At 55.2% G+C, this 13,228-nt stretch overlaps 9 protein-coding genes across 9 annotated transcripts; 4 read left to right on the forward strand and 5 right to left on the reverse strand.

Moving 5' to 3' along the window:
* Window positions 1-115: 115 nt before the first annotated feature.
* On the reverse strand, window positions 116-1,570 carry N657DRAFT_686819 (uncharacterized protein; the record flags this gene model as incomplete). Its single annotated transcript, XM_062796853.1, has 2 exons — window positions 1,014-1,570; window positions 116-946 (listed from the first exon to the last, which is right to left on the reverse strand). The coding sequence occupies exons 1-2, from the start codon at window positions 1,305-1,307 to the stop codon at window positions 116-118; spliced, it is 1,125 nt and encodes a 374-aa protein (XP_062653275.1). The 5' UTR covers window positions 1,308-1,570.
* On the reverse strand, window positions 1,324-1,983 carry N657DRAFT_640142 (uncharacterized protein). The gene has a single exon (XM_062791912.1). The coding sequence runs from the start codon at window positions 1,703-1,705 to the stop codon at window positions 1,532-1,534; it is 174 nt and encodes a 57-aa protein (XP_062653276.1). The 5' UTR covers window positions 1,706-1,983; the 3' UTR covers window positions 1,324-1,531.
* A 52-nt stretch (window positions 1,984-2,035) lies between these two features.
* On the forward strand, window positions 2,036-2,983 carry N657DRAFT_640144 (uncharacterized protein). Its single transcript, XM_062791913.1, has one exon. It carries the CDS (start codon window positions 2,177-2,179, stop codon window positions 2,951-2,953), a length of 777 nt encoding a protein of 258 aa, XP_062653277.1. The 5' UTR covers window positions 2,036-2,176; the 3' UTR covers window positions 2,954-2,983.
* A 222-nt stretch (window positions 2,984-3,205) lies between these two features.
* N657DRAFT_640145 (uncharacterized protein) lies at window positions 3,206-3,485 on the reverse strand. The gene has a single exon (XM_062791914.1). It carries the CDS (start codon window positions 3,473-3,475, stop codon window positions 3,257-3,259), a length of 219 nt encoding a protein of 72 aa, XP_062653278.1. The 5' UTR covers window positions 3,476-3,485; the 3' UTR covers window positions 3,206-3,256.
* Window positions 3,486-4,103: 618 nt separating this feature from the next.
* On the reverse strand, window positions 4,104-5,069 carry N657DRAFT_78746 (uncharacterized protein). The gene is made up of 2 exons (XM_062797544.1): window positions 4,527-5,069; window positions 4,104-4,434 (listed from the first exon to the last, which is right to left on the reverse strand). The coding sequence occupies exons 1-2, from the start codon at window positions 4,844-4,846 to the stop codon at window positions 4,299-4,301; spliced, it is 456 nt and encodes a 151-aa protein (XP_062653279.1). The 5' UTR covers window positions 4,847-5,069; the 3' UTR covers window positions 4,104-4,298.
* N657DRAFT_78851 (uncharacterized protein) lies at window positions 5,070-5,992 on the forward strand. The gene has a single exon (XM_062797545.1). The coding sequence runs from the start codon at window positions 5,293-5,295 to the stop codon at window positions 5,845-5,847; it is 555 nt and encodes a 184-aa protein (XP_062653280.1). The 5' UTR covers window positions 5,070-5,292; the 3' UTR covers window positions 5,848-5,992.
* Window positions 5,993-7,557: 1,565 nt separating this feature from the next.
* On the forward strand, window positions 7,558-7,983 carry N657DRAFT_677117 (uncharacterized protein; the record flags this gene model as incomplete). The annotated part of the gene is made up of 1 exon (XM_062795957.1): window positions 7,558-7,983. One exon carries the CDS (start codon window positions 7,558-7,560, stop codon window positions 7,981-7,983), a length of 426 nt encoding a protein of 141 aa, XP_062653281.1.
* A 1,907-nt stretch (window positions 7,984-9,890) lies between these two features.
* On the reverse strand, window positions 9,891-10,826 carry N657DRAFT_640150 (uncharacterized protein). Its single transcript, XM_062791915.1, has one exon. The coding sequence runs from the start codon at window positions 10,443-10,445 to the stop codon at window positions 10,167-10,169; it is 279 nt and encodes a 92-aa protein (XP_062653282.1). The 5' UTR covers window positions 10,446-10,826; the 3' UTR covers window positions 9,891-10,166.
* An 821-nt stretch (window positions 10,827-11,647) lies between these two features.
* Window positions 11,648-12,990, forward strand: N657DRAFT_677118 (FYVE-domain-containing protein; the record flags this gene model as incomplete). The annotated part of the gene is made up of 3 exons (XM_062795958.1): window positions 11,648-11,835; window positions 11,892-12,252; window positions 12,316-12,990. 3 exons carry the CDS (start codon window positions 11,648-11,650, stop codon window positions 12,988-12,990), a joined length of 1,224 nt encoding a protein of 407 aa, XP_062653283.1.
* Window positions 12,991-13,228: the final 238 nt, after the last annotated feature.

The following is a 13,228-nucleotide window of genomic DNA, read 5'->3' on the forward strand; positions in this document are numbered from 1 at the left end:
CCGCTTGCGTACATGTAGTCAACCCTATCGAAACAACCCTGAGCCCCAACACCAACATAGGTATTGTCGGAGACAACAAGTCCCAATCATACCCTATCCTGCTGGTACAAAGCACTTATTTCTCCTTCACCCCAACCTTCCTCCCCTTCTCCTCTTCTTCGTCACTTTCACCTTCCTCATCGTCTTCCTCCTCCTCCTCGTCGTACTTCTCTTCTTCTTCTTCCTCTTCCTCTTCCTCGTCGTCTTCCTCCTCCTCAGGCGCCTCGGGAATCGCCTCGGCCCGCTCCACGGCCGCAATCACCTCGGGACTGGCCGGCTCCACCGGCGCCCCGCGCAGCTCGGTCACGGGCGGCTCGACGTCGGTCTGCCGCCAGCTTGTCGTGCCGGGCGACTGGATCGTTGACGGGGCCGAGGGCGCTTTCCAGCCTGACGAGGTCGGCGATTGGAGGCCTGCTGTTTCTGCTGCGAGGGTGTCGAGAAATTCGGCTGCTGCTGCTTTGGGTTCGGTTGTGATTGCTACTGCGGTGCTACTTGTTGTTGTCGTGGGAGCGGATGAGGTGGTGGTGGTGGAGGGGGTGGTTGAGGACGAAGTGGGTGAGCCCTTGCCGTGGACCTTATCTCGGAGGGACTGCAGGTGCATTTGCTTTGCTTTAGCTGCTGCTTCTTCGGCTACGCTGCGGACGGGGAGGGTGACTTTGGCGGCGGCGGTTGAGACTGCCGATGTGGCCTTTGCGGCTGTAGGGGTGGGTTTCGCTGCCGGGGCGGGTGGTGCTGGCGGTGCTGGAGGAGCAGGCGTGGAAGCCAGGGCTGCGGCCGTCTTGGGAGCTGCTGCGGGAGGCTGCTTTGGGGCCTGGCTGATGGAGGGCTGGGTGAACTCGTCGTAGTAAAAGGTGACGTGGTCCTTGAGCTCGCCGTATTCGTTCCATTCCTCGATCTCAACGAGGTCCTTTTGAAAGGACAGACATTTACTGTCAGCATGGGAGCTTGTTATCGTCTAGAAAGAGATGGCATACCCCTAGCACCATACCCATCTGCACCAGCCCAGGAAGCTTTCGGACGCGGCCACTCGCATCCTTTCCGGCACGGCGTCCCCATAGCATCCGCGCCTTCTCGTCGGTGGCAATGTCGATGGCTTTGAAAGGCACGCGGTTGGCACGCAGGATGGTCTCGAGACGCGACGTTGCCGTGACAATGTGGGAGGACCCAGCCGTCAACGACGTGTAGATGTACAGTGCAGGGTCGGTCGAGTACGACTTGGGTTCTGACGCCATGGCGTTCGTAGTCGGTGTCAAGTCGCTTATGCTCATTCGCTTTGTGCACAACGGTGGTCGCAACGTTGGGTATATTGAGGAGGTTCTTGGAGTAGAGGGGCACGCACTCCTGCGGGGTACCTTGGCAAGCTCCAGGAAGGGGGCACAAATCCACAGAAGAGACCGGGGACGATGGAGGTGTAAGAGGCTAGAGCCAAAGCATAACTGACTTTATTTTCCTCAATTTGGAAGACAAAGGGGAGAAGGTAAAAAGATCGAATTCAAAGCTGAAAGGCTTGAGGCACTCTTGTTCTTAGGTTGTGATGTTGATCAAAGGCAACACTTGAAACAGGAGTCTCACACTTGCAGCATCGGTGGCGCCATTGATGCGAGTGAGTTTGCAGTGCACGATCGTTTCGATGTTGATGCAAGATCACATCGAAACAGGCAAACATTCCAGTCACCTTTCCTTTGTTGCGGCACCTAGAAGAGATGTTTCAAGAAGCAAAAGGCTCTTTCTCACGGGCCATTAAGCTTACACATCCAACAAACGAACTACATTGACTCGGATCTGAGACTGCCGGCGAAAACCCATGGCTGAGTCAAATCCCGGACTCGGAGCGTTCCCCAGCAAGAGGAGAGCACATTGGTTCCGTTGGCCGACTCCCACACACGCAAGGATAGAAAAGGCGTGGATGGTTAGTCTTCGATGGGACAAAGACCAGCTGGATCGTCACAAAGACGCGCCGTCTCGAGTCTCTGTTCATCGAGAAACGAGATGCCCGGAACATTGAATACTGCAATGGAGGGTGTTATATACGGTCTGGACCCTCCGTCAGTTGAACTCGGGCCTCGGAGTGAGTATTCAACCAAGTTGTCCTTCACGCATCGTCTTATCCACCATCCAAGTCCAATAACCAATCAACATGTGCCTGATCGGTCTCTTGCTACCCGTCAACCATAGGGAAAAGCCACGGAAACACAGATCCAGGTACTCCTGCCACAAATGCTCGGAGCACTCATACCGGGAGAAGGATGAGACGAAGATTTCCGAGCATCGCCATGGAGAGAGATCTCACCGGCGGGGGGAGAAGGAGATGAAGGGTTCTGGGCGTCAATACCGAGAGAGATCGCACCGGCTTGTAAAAGATGAGACGAGTGATCTAGAGCGTCCACAACGCGAGAGATCCCACCGGCGAGAAGAGGGCGAGACCAGGAACTCGGAGCGTTCATATCGAGAGAGACGCTCCCTGCGAGAGAAGGACGAGACGAGGGCTTCGGCAGTGGTAGCTGAAGAAGCTCTGGCACGGCTGTGCCTGACGCTCGAGCAAAGCCTGCTGGAAGAGCAGCGAAGATGGAGATACCAAGACCGACTGGATCGGCTGGAGAGACAGCGCCTGGGACTTGAGGGCGAGCCGACACGGTCCGAAGCAGCTCCCCCGTACAGTCTGAGGGACGAGAATCCGCGCCCACCAACAGCTGAGCCTCAGTATGAGACCGGTATGTCCGGTAGCCCAGGGCGTTGCAACAGAGAGTCGGCCATCTGCTGTCGTAGCTGCGTTTGCACTCGATGCGGTTCCGCCAACCTGAAGTGCCCGACTGTCCCCGAGCTTGACGATACTCAGGCCAGTTCACTCTTTGAGATTGGTGCGGAGCCGCCGAGACGACGGATTGGGACTGTTGGCCGCCCTATTTCGGCTTGAGGACACGCGACGGGAGTGGTAACATTGGTGGTTGAGATCTTGATAACATATGCCACCGGTAAGTATTGTATTGTGGTTCGTTCGGGTCTTGCAAGACTCGCGGGGTCGGGGAGTTTGGGTCTTTGTAGATTCGTCAAAATTATGTCTCGGGACGGCGCAAACCTGTTCCCCATTTATTCTCTTGTGTGGCCATTCCCCGACCGAGTGACGCCCCCTTCATGACGCCCCTTAAGGGCACTTCCAAGCCCAGTATTCCTCTAAGGCCTCGAACTCCTGCTCATACGGCTGAAGCGGAATGTTTACCTAACCGTCCTCCCGCCATTCATCACCGTACGCCCAACGATCATGGCCTTGCAGTATTCCAGATACTCGGGGTACCACCCAGCTTGTTCCCAGTCCACGATTGGCGACACGGTGACCTGAGGTTGATTTGTCGAGATGGAGGTCCCCATCGGTCAGACGTATCCGCGCGGTTTCCGGCAACATAGCTCGGTACGGTTCTGGCGGTCGTTCAACGGGCATCCAGTATAATGCCACAAATTGCACCTAATCATGGAACTGTGGGGCGCTGACAAATGGGTCCTTCTGGAAGTCGGGACTGAAATAGACATCTTGGACTGGACCGCGGTTCAAGGAGCCTGAAGGGTGGAATACAGTTATGTAGAAACAACGACAAAATCCACGAAACATTAACAAACATTAGGTACGTACCGATGAACTAATCGGCGGGGTCTTGCTCCACTGACATCACGGTTCCTACAATCTTTGCTGGTTGATGGGATATGGATTCTTTTTCCGTCTGACTGAAAGTCTCCCACGCGTCTCGGAGCCTCTCACCGGCAATCAACTCCATGGAGATGGAATTGTAATCCGTATTCCCGGACTTTGTCACCAGCCGTCTTCCACCCGAACACCTCAGGGGCAGGCACCTCGTCGGCTGGAAACATCTTATTGACAACCACAGAGCCAGGGCCTCTTCCAAATGGAGACTATGCGGTGGCCGTACTTGACGAACACACCCAACTCTTAAAAGCGCCAACTCCCCTGGAACCCAACCGCGCTCCGCTTGCCTTGAGCATCTCTTGTGGGCTCAGGAGCTTTCGGCAGCCGGCTCCAATCTCCAAACTGCGAAAGAAGGACGAATCAAGATTTGATTGATAACAACAGTTTGGCTTTGTGTTGTCTGGCCTGAGGTCCAAGTACTTCTATCAGTCGCAGTCTACACCTCGCTAACAAATCTGGTCTGCACAGTACAACAGCTTACCATTTATTCCGTACGGTATTGCCGTTCCTCATTGGTCATGTTAGCTTTATCCCCACCCAGCATACGCGCGTCTCATTGGGGTCACAATTCGGGGTTTGATGAATCGTGCCTTTCCAATGTTCTATATGGAGCATGTGGTCCACAGGTATCACCTAATTTGCATAGATCAAAGGCGAGCGTTGATGCCACCCTGCAAGTACCAACCAACACTAACGCTCTGCCGGGGCCAACAGCCGACTAGAACGTTCAGTACCTAGTTCTCCATGGATAATGGGCGCTAAGCTACGGAACGACTGCGGCCTTGTTGGCTCCTCTTGCGGAGTTGCATTGTGTCTTTGAGTGCTTTGCACAGAAAGATCATGACTCTGCCTCCATGGAGGGCCGCCGTCATCACATTGAAGCGTTATGCTGATGGTGGCCACCTCGCGGGCTGCGGGCCAAAATGGAGACCCCGAAGCCAACGCGCCTACTCGCCCATGGAGATCAAGGGAGCAGTCATACGAGTTGCCCCTGACTCTCGAGGCTGGCTCGCGAGCAGGCGTGATCCAACACCAACGACTCTCTGCATACCCATCATGGGCTCTGGTCAGTCCCACAGCCAGCTCCAACGCATGATAGGTACTAGCCATTGGTTTTCGACTTCACGGAGAACTGCCACAGTGCCGTTGCCAGCGTTCTCAGGGCATGAGTTTGCTCTTCAGGCGGCTAGTCGTATCCTTAAATAGATGGAGAGCAGGCAGTCCCATAGGTGCCACATGGCCAGACATAGTCCCTCTGGGCGAAGAAGTATAAGTTTTGGGTGTGATTTCACCATCTGGTACAGTTCCTCTTATATTCTATACCTAACGTTCCTCGACTTGATACGTTCTCTTTGACTTTTCCAGCAGCAATGGCTTCCCGTTCTGCCTAACTATTTGGGAACGGGCGACCTTCAAAACAACACGGCCACTTCGCCATCTTCATTCCGAACGCCTCGGACGCCGAAGAGTGCCGTGGCACAGTTATACATGTCGTTGGCGACCCACTAACTGGCTTCTACCACAAATTCAAGCGCAACTATGTTACCTTTGACTCGATGACGTTGATTATGACTGTTTTACTTGGATACGCCGGTGAATCCCTTTATGCCGATACAAGTAGCGATGAGGTTTCCAGTGACCAACGCGCCCTGGGGCCTCTTGATGTGGCAGCTCTTGAGGTGCCACTCCCCGGGAAGAGCGACGTCAGGGCTCCTGTTGATGGTGTATGTTCTTCCATTCAGCGTCAACTCCCCTGGTGCTCAATGCTAACGTGTTCTCAGGTGGTCAACAAACGCTGCAACGAGTGGACCATGGAGTATGTGCAATATCTGATCACCTTGGGCTATTTGCACAGCAGCGCCTTCAACTGGTTCAGGAACAGCGCGACCCCCCAACTCACGGCGTCATGGTTCGTCGCGGGGCCAGCAGCGAATAGCCTGGATCATCGTCCAAATCTTGAACGGACTCCTGGCCGGAGGCGAGAAACTGACTCCTGGTCGGACATGGGATGTGGATGTTCCGCCGAGGCTACTGGAACTGTGTTTCAGGAGGAAGGACTAGAATCTTCTGGACAAGAAAGTGTTGTGGCCGATCTTTGGGGCCCTTGTTGACATGAGTTCACTCTTCACTCTTTTCCAGGTAGCACGGCACTCACTTGATTGGGTTTATGTTGGAATTGATTGCTTGACGTTAGCAGTACATCACGTTATATCTGAGCATGTGTACAAGTGCAGTGTAATATAAACCGGGCAGGTATTGTGGTTGACTATCAGCCCTCTCGCGAGGGCAAATGAGTAGCCTTTGTGGTTTGTTTCCTTTCAGCGAGCGTCTTTTCCTTGGTTCCGCCCATCACTTAAGGTATTATTACACCATGTACTGGAAGCCTTCGCTGGGCTGACCAACCTTCTTTGACAACCCAATACGTCCGTGCCGACGGCAGGTTTCTAGGTCCCTACTCCGTGGTCCCGTTCGCGGGAACCTGACTTTCGAATCGCTGCTCCATATAAAGCCGCTCTAGCAACTGATGACTGACCTGTGGCATACGGATATACATTGTACCGTTAACGACGGCCACATCTTCTGTTGTGCTCCGTCTTCGGTACTCTGGCTCGCGTCGACCCCAGGTGTTGGTGGACCTGCAGTTAATGGAGATTGGAAAGGGGGCTCGAGAGGGTTTTGTGGCCAGCTTGAGATTTACAGCCGAAATAAGGATAACCTTCTGCCAAGCACATCGGCGGTCTCAGATTAGCAGTCTTGGGACCTTTAAGGTTGCGGCACGTCCCTTCATCATCTATCTCGAAATCAAGGTGCCATGTGCGCGGCTGCAATACTTTGCCATACCTACTGTGCCTGTTGGAAGTTTTGGTGTTGTCACAATGGCGGCAGCCAGCCTCGAGGGCCGTGCCTTTTTTCCGTTGTTTTCTCGTCCTGAATTCCCGATCAGGTTCAGGCTTCCGGGTTTTCTGCCCTCACCATGCCACGACAGAGGCGCACACCGTAAGACAGTGCCACAACCCGAATGGCACACGCCGTTTCAGTAAAGCCCTGTCACCCCTAACACTTTTGGAATCTCGTGCCAATCGTATTGACTCGCTCGCTTGAGACATTTTTCTTCGAAGAGACAGCTTACGGTACATGTGCCGAAACGTGGCAAACAAGAAAAGGTTTCTGCAGACTCTTGCAGCATTCGTCATCCCATCTGTTGATGAGTTGTCGCCCGCTTCCCGCCTGCTCAGAGTTCGGCAGGAGCAAGGATGAGCAGATTGCCAAGTTGGAACCCGCATCTGCAAATGAGTGGACGAAGCGACTTTTACCCCTGGCGGTTCGATCCAGACAGCCAATGAGCAGTGTCTTAGACTCAGGGTCACTCTCCACTTCTGCAAGGTACCCGGTTTTCGTCCGACCAAGAAGTGTGTGGCAATCCCGGTTGCTGTCAGCAGGAATGGTCGCAACTCGCAAGCACCGGGCAGCTGTGCCAGGGCGCAAAGCTGCCCTAAAAACACGGATCCCCAACCCCATCCGCTCCGCGCTCCCTCCTCCTCCCCTTTCACACTCAGCGCATCCCAGCAGCTATCCACTCCTTTTCGTGCCTTCGGCTCTCAGCCTCACACTCTTTTAAAAACCGCCCTTTCCAAGAACAATCCGATCGATTTTCTGGATTCGCCGATTTGCCCATTCTCCAAGACGCAGGACTCGTTGATCATTCTTCGCCCGACACGATCTCCCAAGCGCCAATCTCGAGACCAAACATCGTTCGCGATCCTCACCAACAACGACAACCACGACGGCGCTCGGCGTTTGAGTCACACCATCCAGACACAATGCAGTTCAAGAGCATCGTCGCCGTTCTGGCCACCGGCCTGTCCCTGGTCGCTGCCCAAGATGTCGACACCACCACCACGTCGACCCAGACCATGACCAAGACGGTCACCATCACCCAGTGCAACCCGTCCGCAACCAACTGCCCGGGCCACTCCACCTCCACCACCACCTCGACCACGACAAGCTGGGCATCATTCCCTGTGTCCAACTCGACGAGCACCCGCGGCCCCACCGCCGGTTCTTCCTTCCCCCCCTCCTCCAGCTCTCGTGCCACCCTCGCCCCGTCCTCGAGCCGCGAGGTGACGTCCACCAGGACGACGGCCGCTCCATCTTCGACAGTCTCCACCGCCGCTGCCGGCGGTCTCTTTGTCCAGCCTGCTGTGCTCCTCGGTGTGCTCGGCGCTGGCGTTGCTCTCTTCGCTTAAGTGCGACATCTCTCGTGGATGTTTCTTTGAGAGGGACGGAGGGGAGGCGAGCTATCTAGCGTTTACGACTTATACCCTAACCGACTCATTTGTTTTTTTTCGACTTTCGATTCTTACTCGGCTCATATTACTTATTTCCCTGGAGACGCGATGTTTGGGGCTTTTCGGTTAAGTGAGAGGGAGGGAAGGGGAACGGACTTTTGAAATCTCAGAGGGACTCTTGGTAGCTTTCCCTTTTTTAACATGGGCTACTGGCTGGCATGTTGAACCATAGACAGGAAAGCAATGCTCCCACAACGGCACGGCTTTGGGCATCATGGCCCAGGAGTTTCGTTGGGGTTTGTTGCATAGCTTCAAGGCGAGCGCAATAAACCCTGGCATGAATTGACAATGATAAAAACTCGTCGGTCCTGCCCAGTGTTGGCTCGTCTGATGTTAGCCCCGAGCACTCCTTGGACATCGACGATTCTTCCCACAAATGATTTTAGGCAATTGCCTGTCGAAGGGAACCGCCTGCCAGAGTGAGTCTGCAGAGTCTGCCGATCTATGATCTACACAGCAGATCGGCTAAGTAGCTCATGCATGCAAAGGCACATGCTAATCACATGTCCTGCCCTCGGGATAGCTTGGATCGGAGCATTGTCGCGGGCAAAAAAGTCAGGGAAACCATAAGGTGAATCCATTCTCCTATACGGGTCAACCCTTCAGGTTGGCCCTTGGTATGGTGATTTTTTACCTCCTCACTCGCGCCGCGGGCCACTTACATGTACCGAATCCTCGATGCTAGCCCGGTTTGCCGTCGTGGTAAGTACGTATGTGGTGTTCCATTCCAAACATTGCTCACTTGTAGGACACTATCACATTGTCCACATCGCGGGGGTTGAAGGCTACAATGGCAAGCAATCAAACAAAGCCCAAGCAACGCGAATTGATTTAAGATACAGCTGAAATACGCCGCTTAGGGTTTCTAAGAGGCCCTTAGCACTATCCCTGAGCAACATCTCCGTTATCGTTTTCCTCACTCCCAACCCACCTCAGACTCTACCCCCTTCCCTCAACGAGAGCTCTCTATGCCCAGGCCATATCCCTCTACACAGTAACAACGGAAGAAAACACGCCGCGCTCTTCCAATCTCGAGATTCTATATTTCCTTCTCTGCTGCTTGAGACCCGGAGGCGCAGGATGCCAATTGCAACCAATCCAGCCCCAGTCCTCATCAGGGTAACTCAGGCACCACCCCTGGTGATTTCCAGGACCGCCCCCCGTCTGCACGATTTGCTTGGCCTGACTTGATCACTCGGTGTGCCTTCCTGTCCGCCTGGCCCTCAGTTGTTCTGGCCGCAATTTTTGTCCTCGCAACGCTTGCAGAGTGTCTTACCGGTTTCGGACATGTTCCTGCAGTAGCACCCCTGCTGGTTGATGTGACCGCAAGCGGGGTTGGACATGGTGTCGACGTTGTCGCTAGGGAGTCGGTGGACACCACGGTGGATGCCGGTTTGTGAGATGTGGATGTGCAGGATGTGGTAGGAGGGTGGTCTGCCCAATGCTCGGGCGCTTGAGAGTACTTTTGTACGTGAAGGCTGGTAATGGTTGTGACTTTCAAAGATTGTGGATGGGGCAGGTGATGGGCAGCATGGGAAGGGGGCATATATGCTTCTCCTGCCCAGCCTTGGTTCCAATTCTGGCAAAGATTCACTCCAGTCTGGCCGCGTTGTTGAGGTCATGAGAAGACCGGTGTTTATGGCAATCTACAGATTCGGCGTCATGGTGTTGTGTGACTGTACGTGGGCTTGTGGCCGGTGGCTCACCGAGGCAAAGAGATGGAATCTTCCGGTACCCTCAGCTCAGACTCGTGGTCAGCAACGCAGTGGCTTGGAATGATACTCATTTAAATGGCCACCGTTGGAACCAGGATTACCAGTCACCGTTTCGTGACGCCTTGACCGGCCCCTTCTTCAGCTGCTGACACCAAAGAAAGGATATGGACCTTGTCATGTCAAGGTTTCTTGGTCTTGTCTTGCGCCGCATGACTTCGTGTGCATAACCCGCGTTTGAGGTTTGTCCTTGCCTTTATCCAACAGGGGAAGTGACTGGCTCGCGACTTCAACAAGTAGTACAAGTAGTTATTTCCTGGTAAGCTCGCCGGCCGGAAGGCCTGTCACGGGCGCCAACCACTTTCAAATCTAGCCAGCAGCAAGAATGGAACGCCTGCTCAGCGTCATGGTAGCTTTCTTTTCTGCGTATCGCAACACCTGATTGGCTTCTTTCTGCAAGGGATCATGCCACGAGCAACTTGCAAGGCTGTAGGAAAGCGAGAGGCCCGACTCAAAGGGCAGACGAGCCATCTCACGGAACCCCATTCTGTGCTCGATCTTGCAATTCTCCGACCAACGGTCCATGCCGGGAGCTTGGTTCAGGAGAGCTGACGATTCAAGCCATGCCACAAAACATGAGCCTGCCATTTATTCCTGCCATTGTCAGAGTTTTCTGGGCAGTTCTGCTGCACGAAGCCAGGAGTGAGAGTAATCACCGAAATCGACGGCCTAAACAGCCCAAAAGCGATGGGGCGAGTGTGGGGGGTGAGAGTCTTGAAAGGTCTGACTTGAATTCAATAGCTACCTAATATATGCATCAGTGGTGTTTGGTCAAGCAACCCGTTTTTAGGGGCCGCTCTGCGTTTCAACCCACTCTTTACTTCCCAACAGCCAGGACTCGGAAGCAGAACATATTGGAGGGAAAGGTCGGAAAGGAACGGCCTATGATTATCTCGAAAATCTGGCAGGCCGTTAATTCATCAATGGCTTTTGGTATCTCGAGAGATATGTCGGAGAACATCACTGGAACTCGGGGCAATGGCCACCACTGTCCGCTGACGCCTGGACGCGATAACGATGACCGATGTGCCCCACTTATTATCGTCCCCGGATCTGGCCCCGGCCTGTGGCAAGGCATCCTACCACAGGAGGTATGTTGACCCAGCTCGTTTGAGAAAGTTGCCCCTCCACACTGCTCCTCCAACCTACCACCCTCATCTGTCCTGGATCGGTGCGGAAACAGCTCCAGAAGCTGGAGGTCGGGACTGTGAAGAAGTCAGCCTTTCGTCCTGGAACAGCACTATAAGGAGTCAGCCGTCGCGCTCCTTCTGGATATCGGCCGTTCTCCTGCTTGATGAGGCGAGAAGCAGGTCAGCAGACGGCGACACTGGAACCGCCCTAGACCAACACCCCCGAACGCTCGACTGGTCCACCGCCTCCTAGCTTTTTTTTCCCCCCCTTCGAAGACTGCATCCTATAATTCAGCACAACAGCACCGGTCGTTTGATTGTGGCCCACACCTCTTGGGCAGACACTGTGTTTCTGGTACATCGGGCATCGGCACTCGGCTGGGCGACCGAGCAGGCCTTGCCGACGGAGAGGCCGGCTAACCAGTTCTAGCACCCAACGACACACGCCATTCTTATACACTTCCCTGGTTGAAAAACCGCCTTCTGGACAGCATTTCAACCGTTGACCGCGCCGGATGTGCTGCCATCTATTCGGCCATGGCGACGCCTAACGCCGGAAGCCCGCCTCGAGAACGGCACCTGCCCATAACGCATACATCCCCAGTCCGGGGTTTCCTGAGCGGAGACAGCCGATCTGCACACAGCCCCCTGGCTCTCAACATGTCTGCCGCTGGCTCTGCTTCGGTGGTGAGGCCTGTGCCCACCCCGTCTCAAACCTCGTCGACGCCGGCCCAGCCTGCCCGCCCATCGGAGGTGGTGCTGCCGCGGTGGCAGCCGGATTCGGAAGCGACCTACTGCCCGATCTGTGGCACGCAGTTCAGTATCTTTGTTAGGAAACATCACTGTCGGTGAGTACACGATCCCAACATGACTAATGGCTTGAGGCTAACCCCCCGGATCATAGTAAATGTGGCCGGGTAGTGTGTAACTCGTGCTCGCCGCACCGCATCACAATACCCTCCCAGTATATTGTCCGGCCGCCCGGCACGCCTAGTGCTCTGCCTGGCGAGCTTTCACTCGCCCTTCTGAATGGCGAATGGTACCCCGAGATTGGTGGTGGCGAGAGAGTCAGGCTATGCAACCCTTGCGTCCCTGATCCCAACACGGCTCCGCCTCAGGTTCAAGGAGGCCAGTCAGGGCCGCAAAATAACGCCAGCCCGCCTGTACAGGTTGGAAGCCCGCTGCTCGGTGGTGTATGGAGCCACTACTTTGGCGCCGGAGAATTTGCCGGCAACGTGCAAACGAGAAGTCGAAGCGTCACTATGGTGAGTTGGGCGCCAGCATGCTCCTTGGATGTCACATTGGACTCGGTTTAACCTATGCCGCAGCAGCCTGGGCCGTTATTGCCATCTCGATCGCCTTTTCCCCCGCCTAGGAGTAACGAGGACCGCATTCTCTGGGGTACACCGCCAGTGTCATCGTCAACCTCCCACGCCCCTCGCCCTCACCCAGCGCCCACTCCACACTACCGAGCGCTGACCGAGGGCCGCCACCGACCAGGTCCTTCATCCGCCGCGGCGCTATATGCTCCCTCATCTGCGATCCGCCATTTTCAGAGGCCCGCTGCCCTGCGCCGCCCAGCGCCCCAAATCGCCGAAGAAGACGAATGCCCCGTCTGCCACCGCGAGCTCCCGCCGCGCACCCTCCCCAATTTTGAGTCGCTCCGGGAGTCACACATCACCAGTTGCCTCGTCTCCCACACATGGTCCGGCGGGCGCACGTCAGCGTTGGGGTCCGGCGGGGGAGAGGGGAACAGCAACAACCCGGGCGCGCTGCCCACTCCTGTGCCGTACCGCCTCACGGGTATGTTCCCCTACGCGGCCACCGAGAAGGACTGTGTCGACTCGGCCGAGTGCTCAATCTGCCTCGAGGAGTTCGAGGTGGGCGTCGCCATGGCCCGGCTCGAGTGTCTGTGTCGGTTCCATCGGGCGTGCATCAATGCCTGGTGGGAGAGGCATCCGGGGCGGTGTCCGATGCATCAGCATGATGGGTATGGGTTTTAGGGCCGTGAGACATAAGGTTCGGGTCTTCTAAGGAGGGCATATTTATGGGTCATTAGGGGCGGCGTACACCTGGATTGGTTGGGAACTGGGTTTGGCAGGCGTATAGTTTGTGTTGGGACATGGGAGTTTGGGCTGACCACGTGGGTTATATCTTTATGCGAAAACCAGATACCATTCCCTCACCGTACATTATGTAGCGGGACATTCATTGCGATATCTGGCGAGACAGAGGCGAGAA

The sequence above is a fragment of the Parathielavia appendiculata genome, assembly GCF_033297405.1.
Source record: "Parathielavia appendiculata strain CBS 731.68 unplaced genomic scaffold N657scaffold_1, whole genome shotgun sequence".
Classification (NCBI taxonomy): domain Eukaryota; kingdom Fungi; phylum Ascomycota; class Sordariomycetes; order Sordariales; family Chaetomiaceae; genus Parathielavia; species Parathielavia appendiculata.

Coding starts and splice junctions, on each gene's coding strand:
- N657DRAFT_640142 (XM_062791912.1), bottom strand. CDS start 1,705: ATGTTTGCCTGTTTCGATGTGATCTTGCATCAACATCGAAACGATCGT.
- N657DRAFT_640144 (XM_062791913.1), top strand. CDS start 2,177: ATGTGCCTGATCGGTCTCTTGCTACCCGTCAACCATAGGGAAAAGCCA.
- N657DRAFT_640145 (XM_062791914.1), bottom strand. CDS start 3,475: ATGCCCGTTGAACGACCGCCAGAACCGTACCGAGCTATGTTGCCGGAA.
- N657DRAFT_78746 (XM_062797544.1), bottom strand. CDS start 4,846: ATGGCTAGTACCTATCATGCGTTGGAGCTGGCTGTGGGACTGACCAGA. Junction 4,435..4,526: donor AATGCAACTCCGCAAGAGGA/GCCAACAAGGCC, acceptor TGGCCCCGGCAG/AGCGTTAGTGTTGGTTGGTA.
- N657DRAFT_78851 (XM_062797545.1), top strand. CDS start 5,293: ATGACGTTGATTATGACTGTTTTACTTGGATACGCCGGTGAATCCCTT.
- N657DRAFT_640150 (XM_062791915.1), bottom strand. CDS start 10,445: ATGGCAGGCTCATGTTTTGTGGCATGGCTTGAATCGTCAGCTCTCCTG.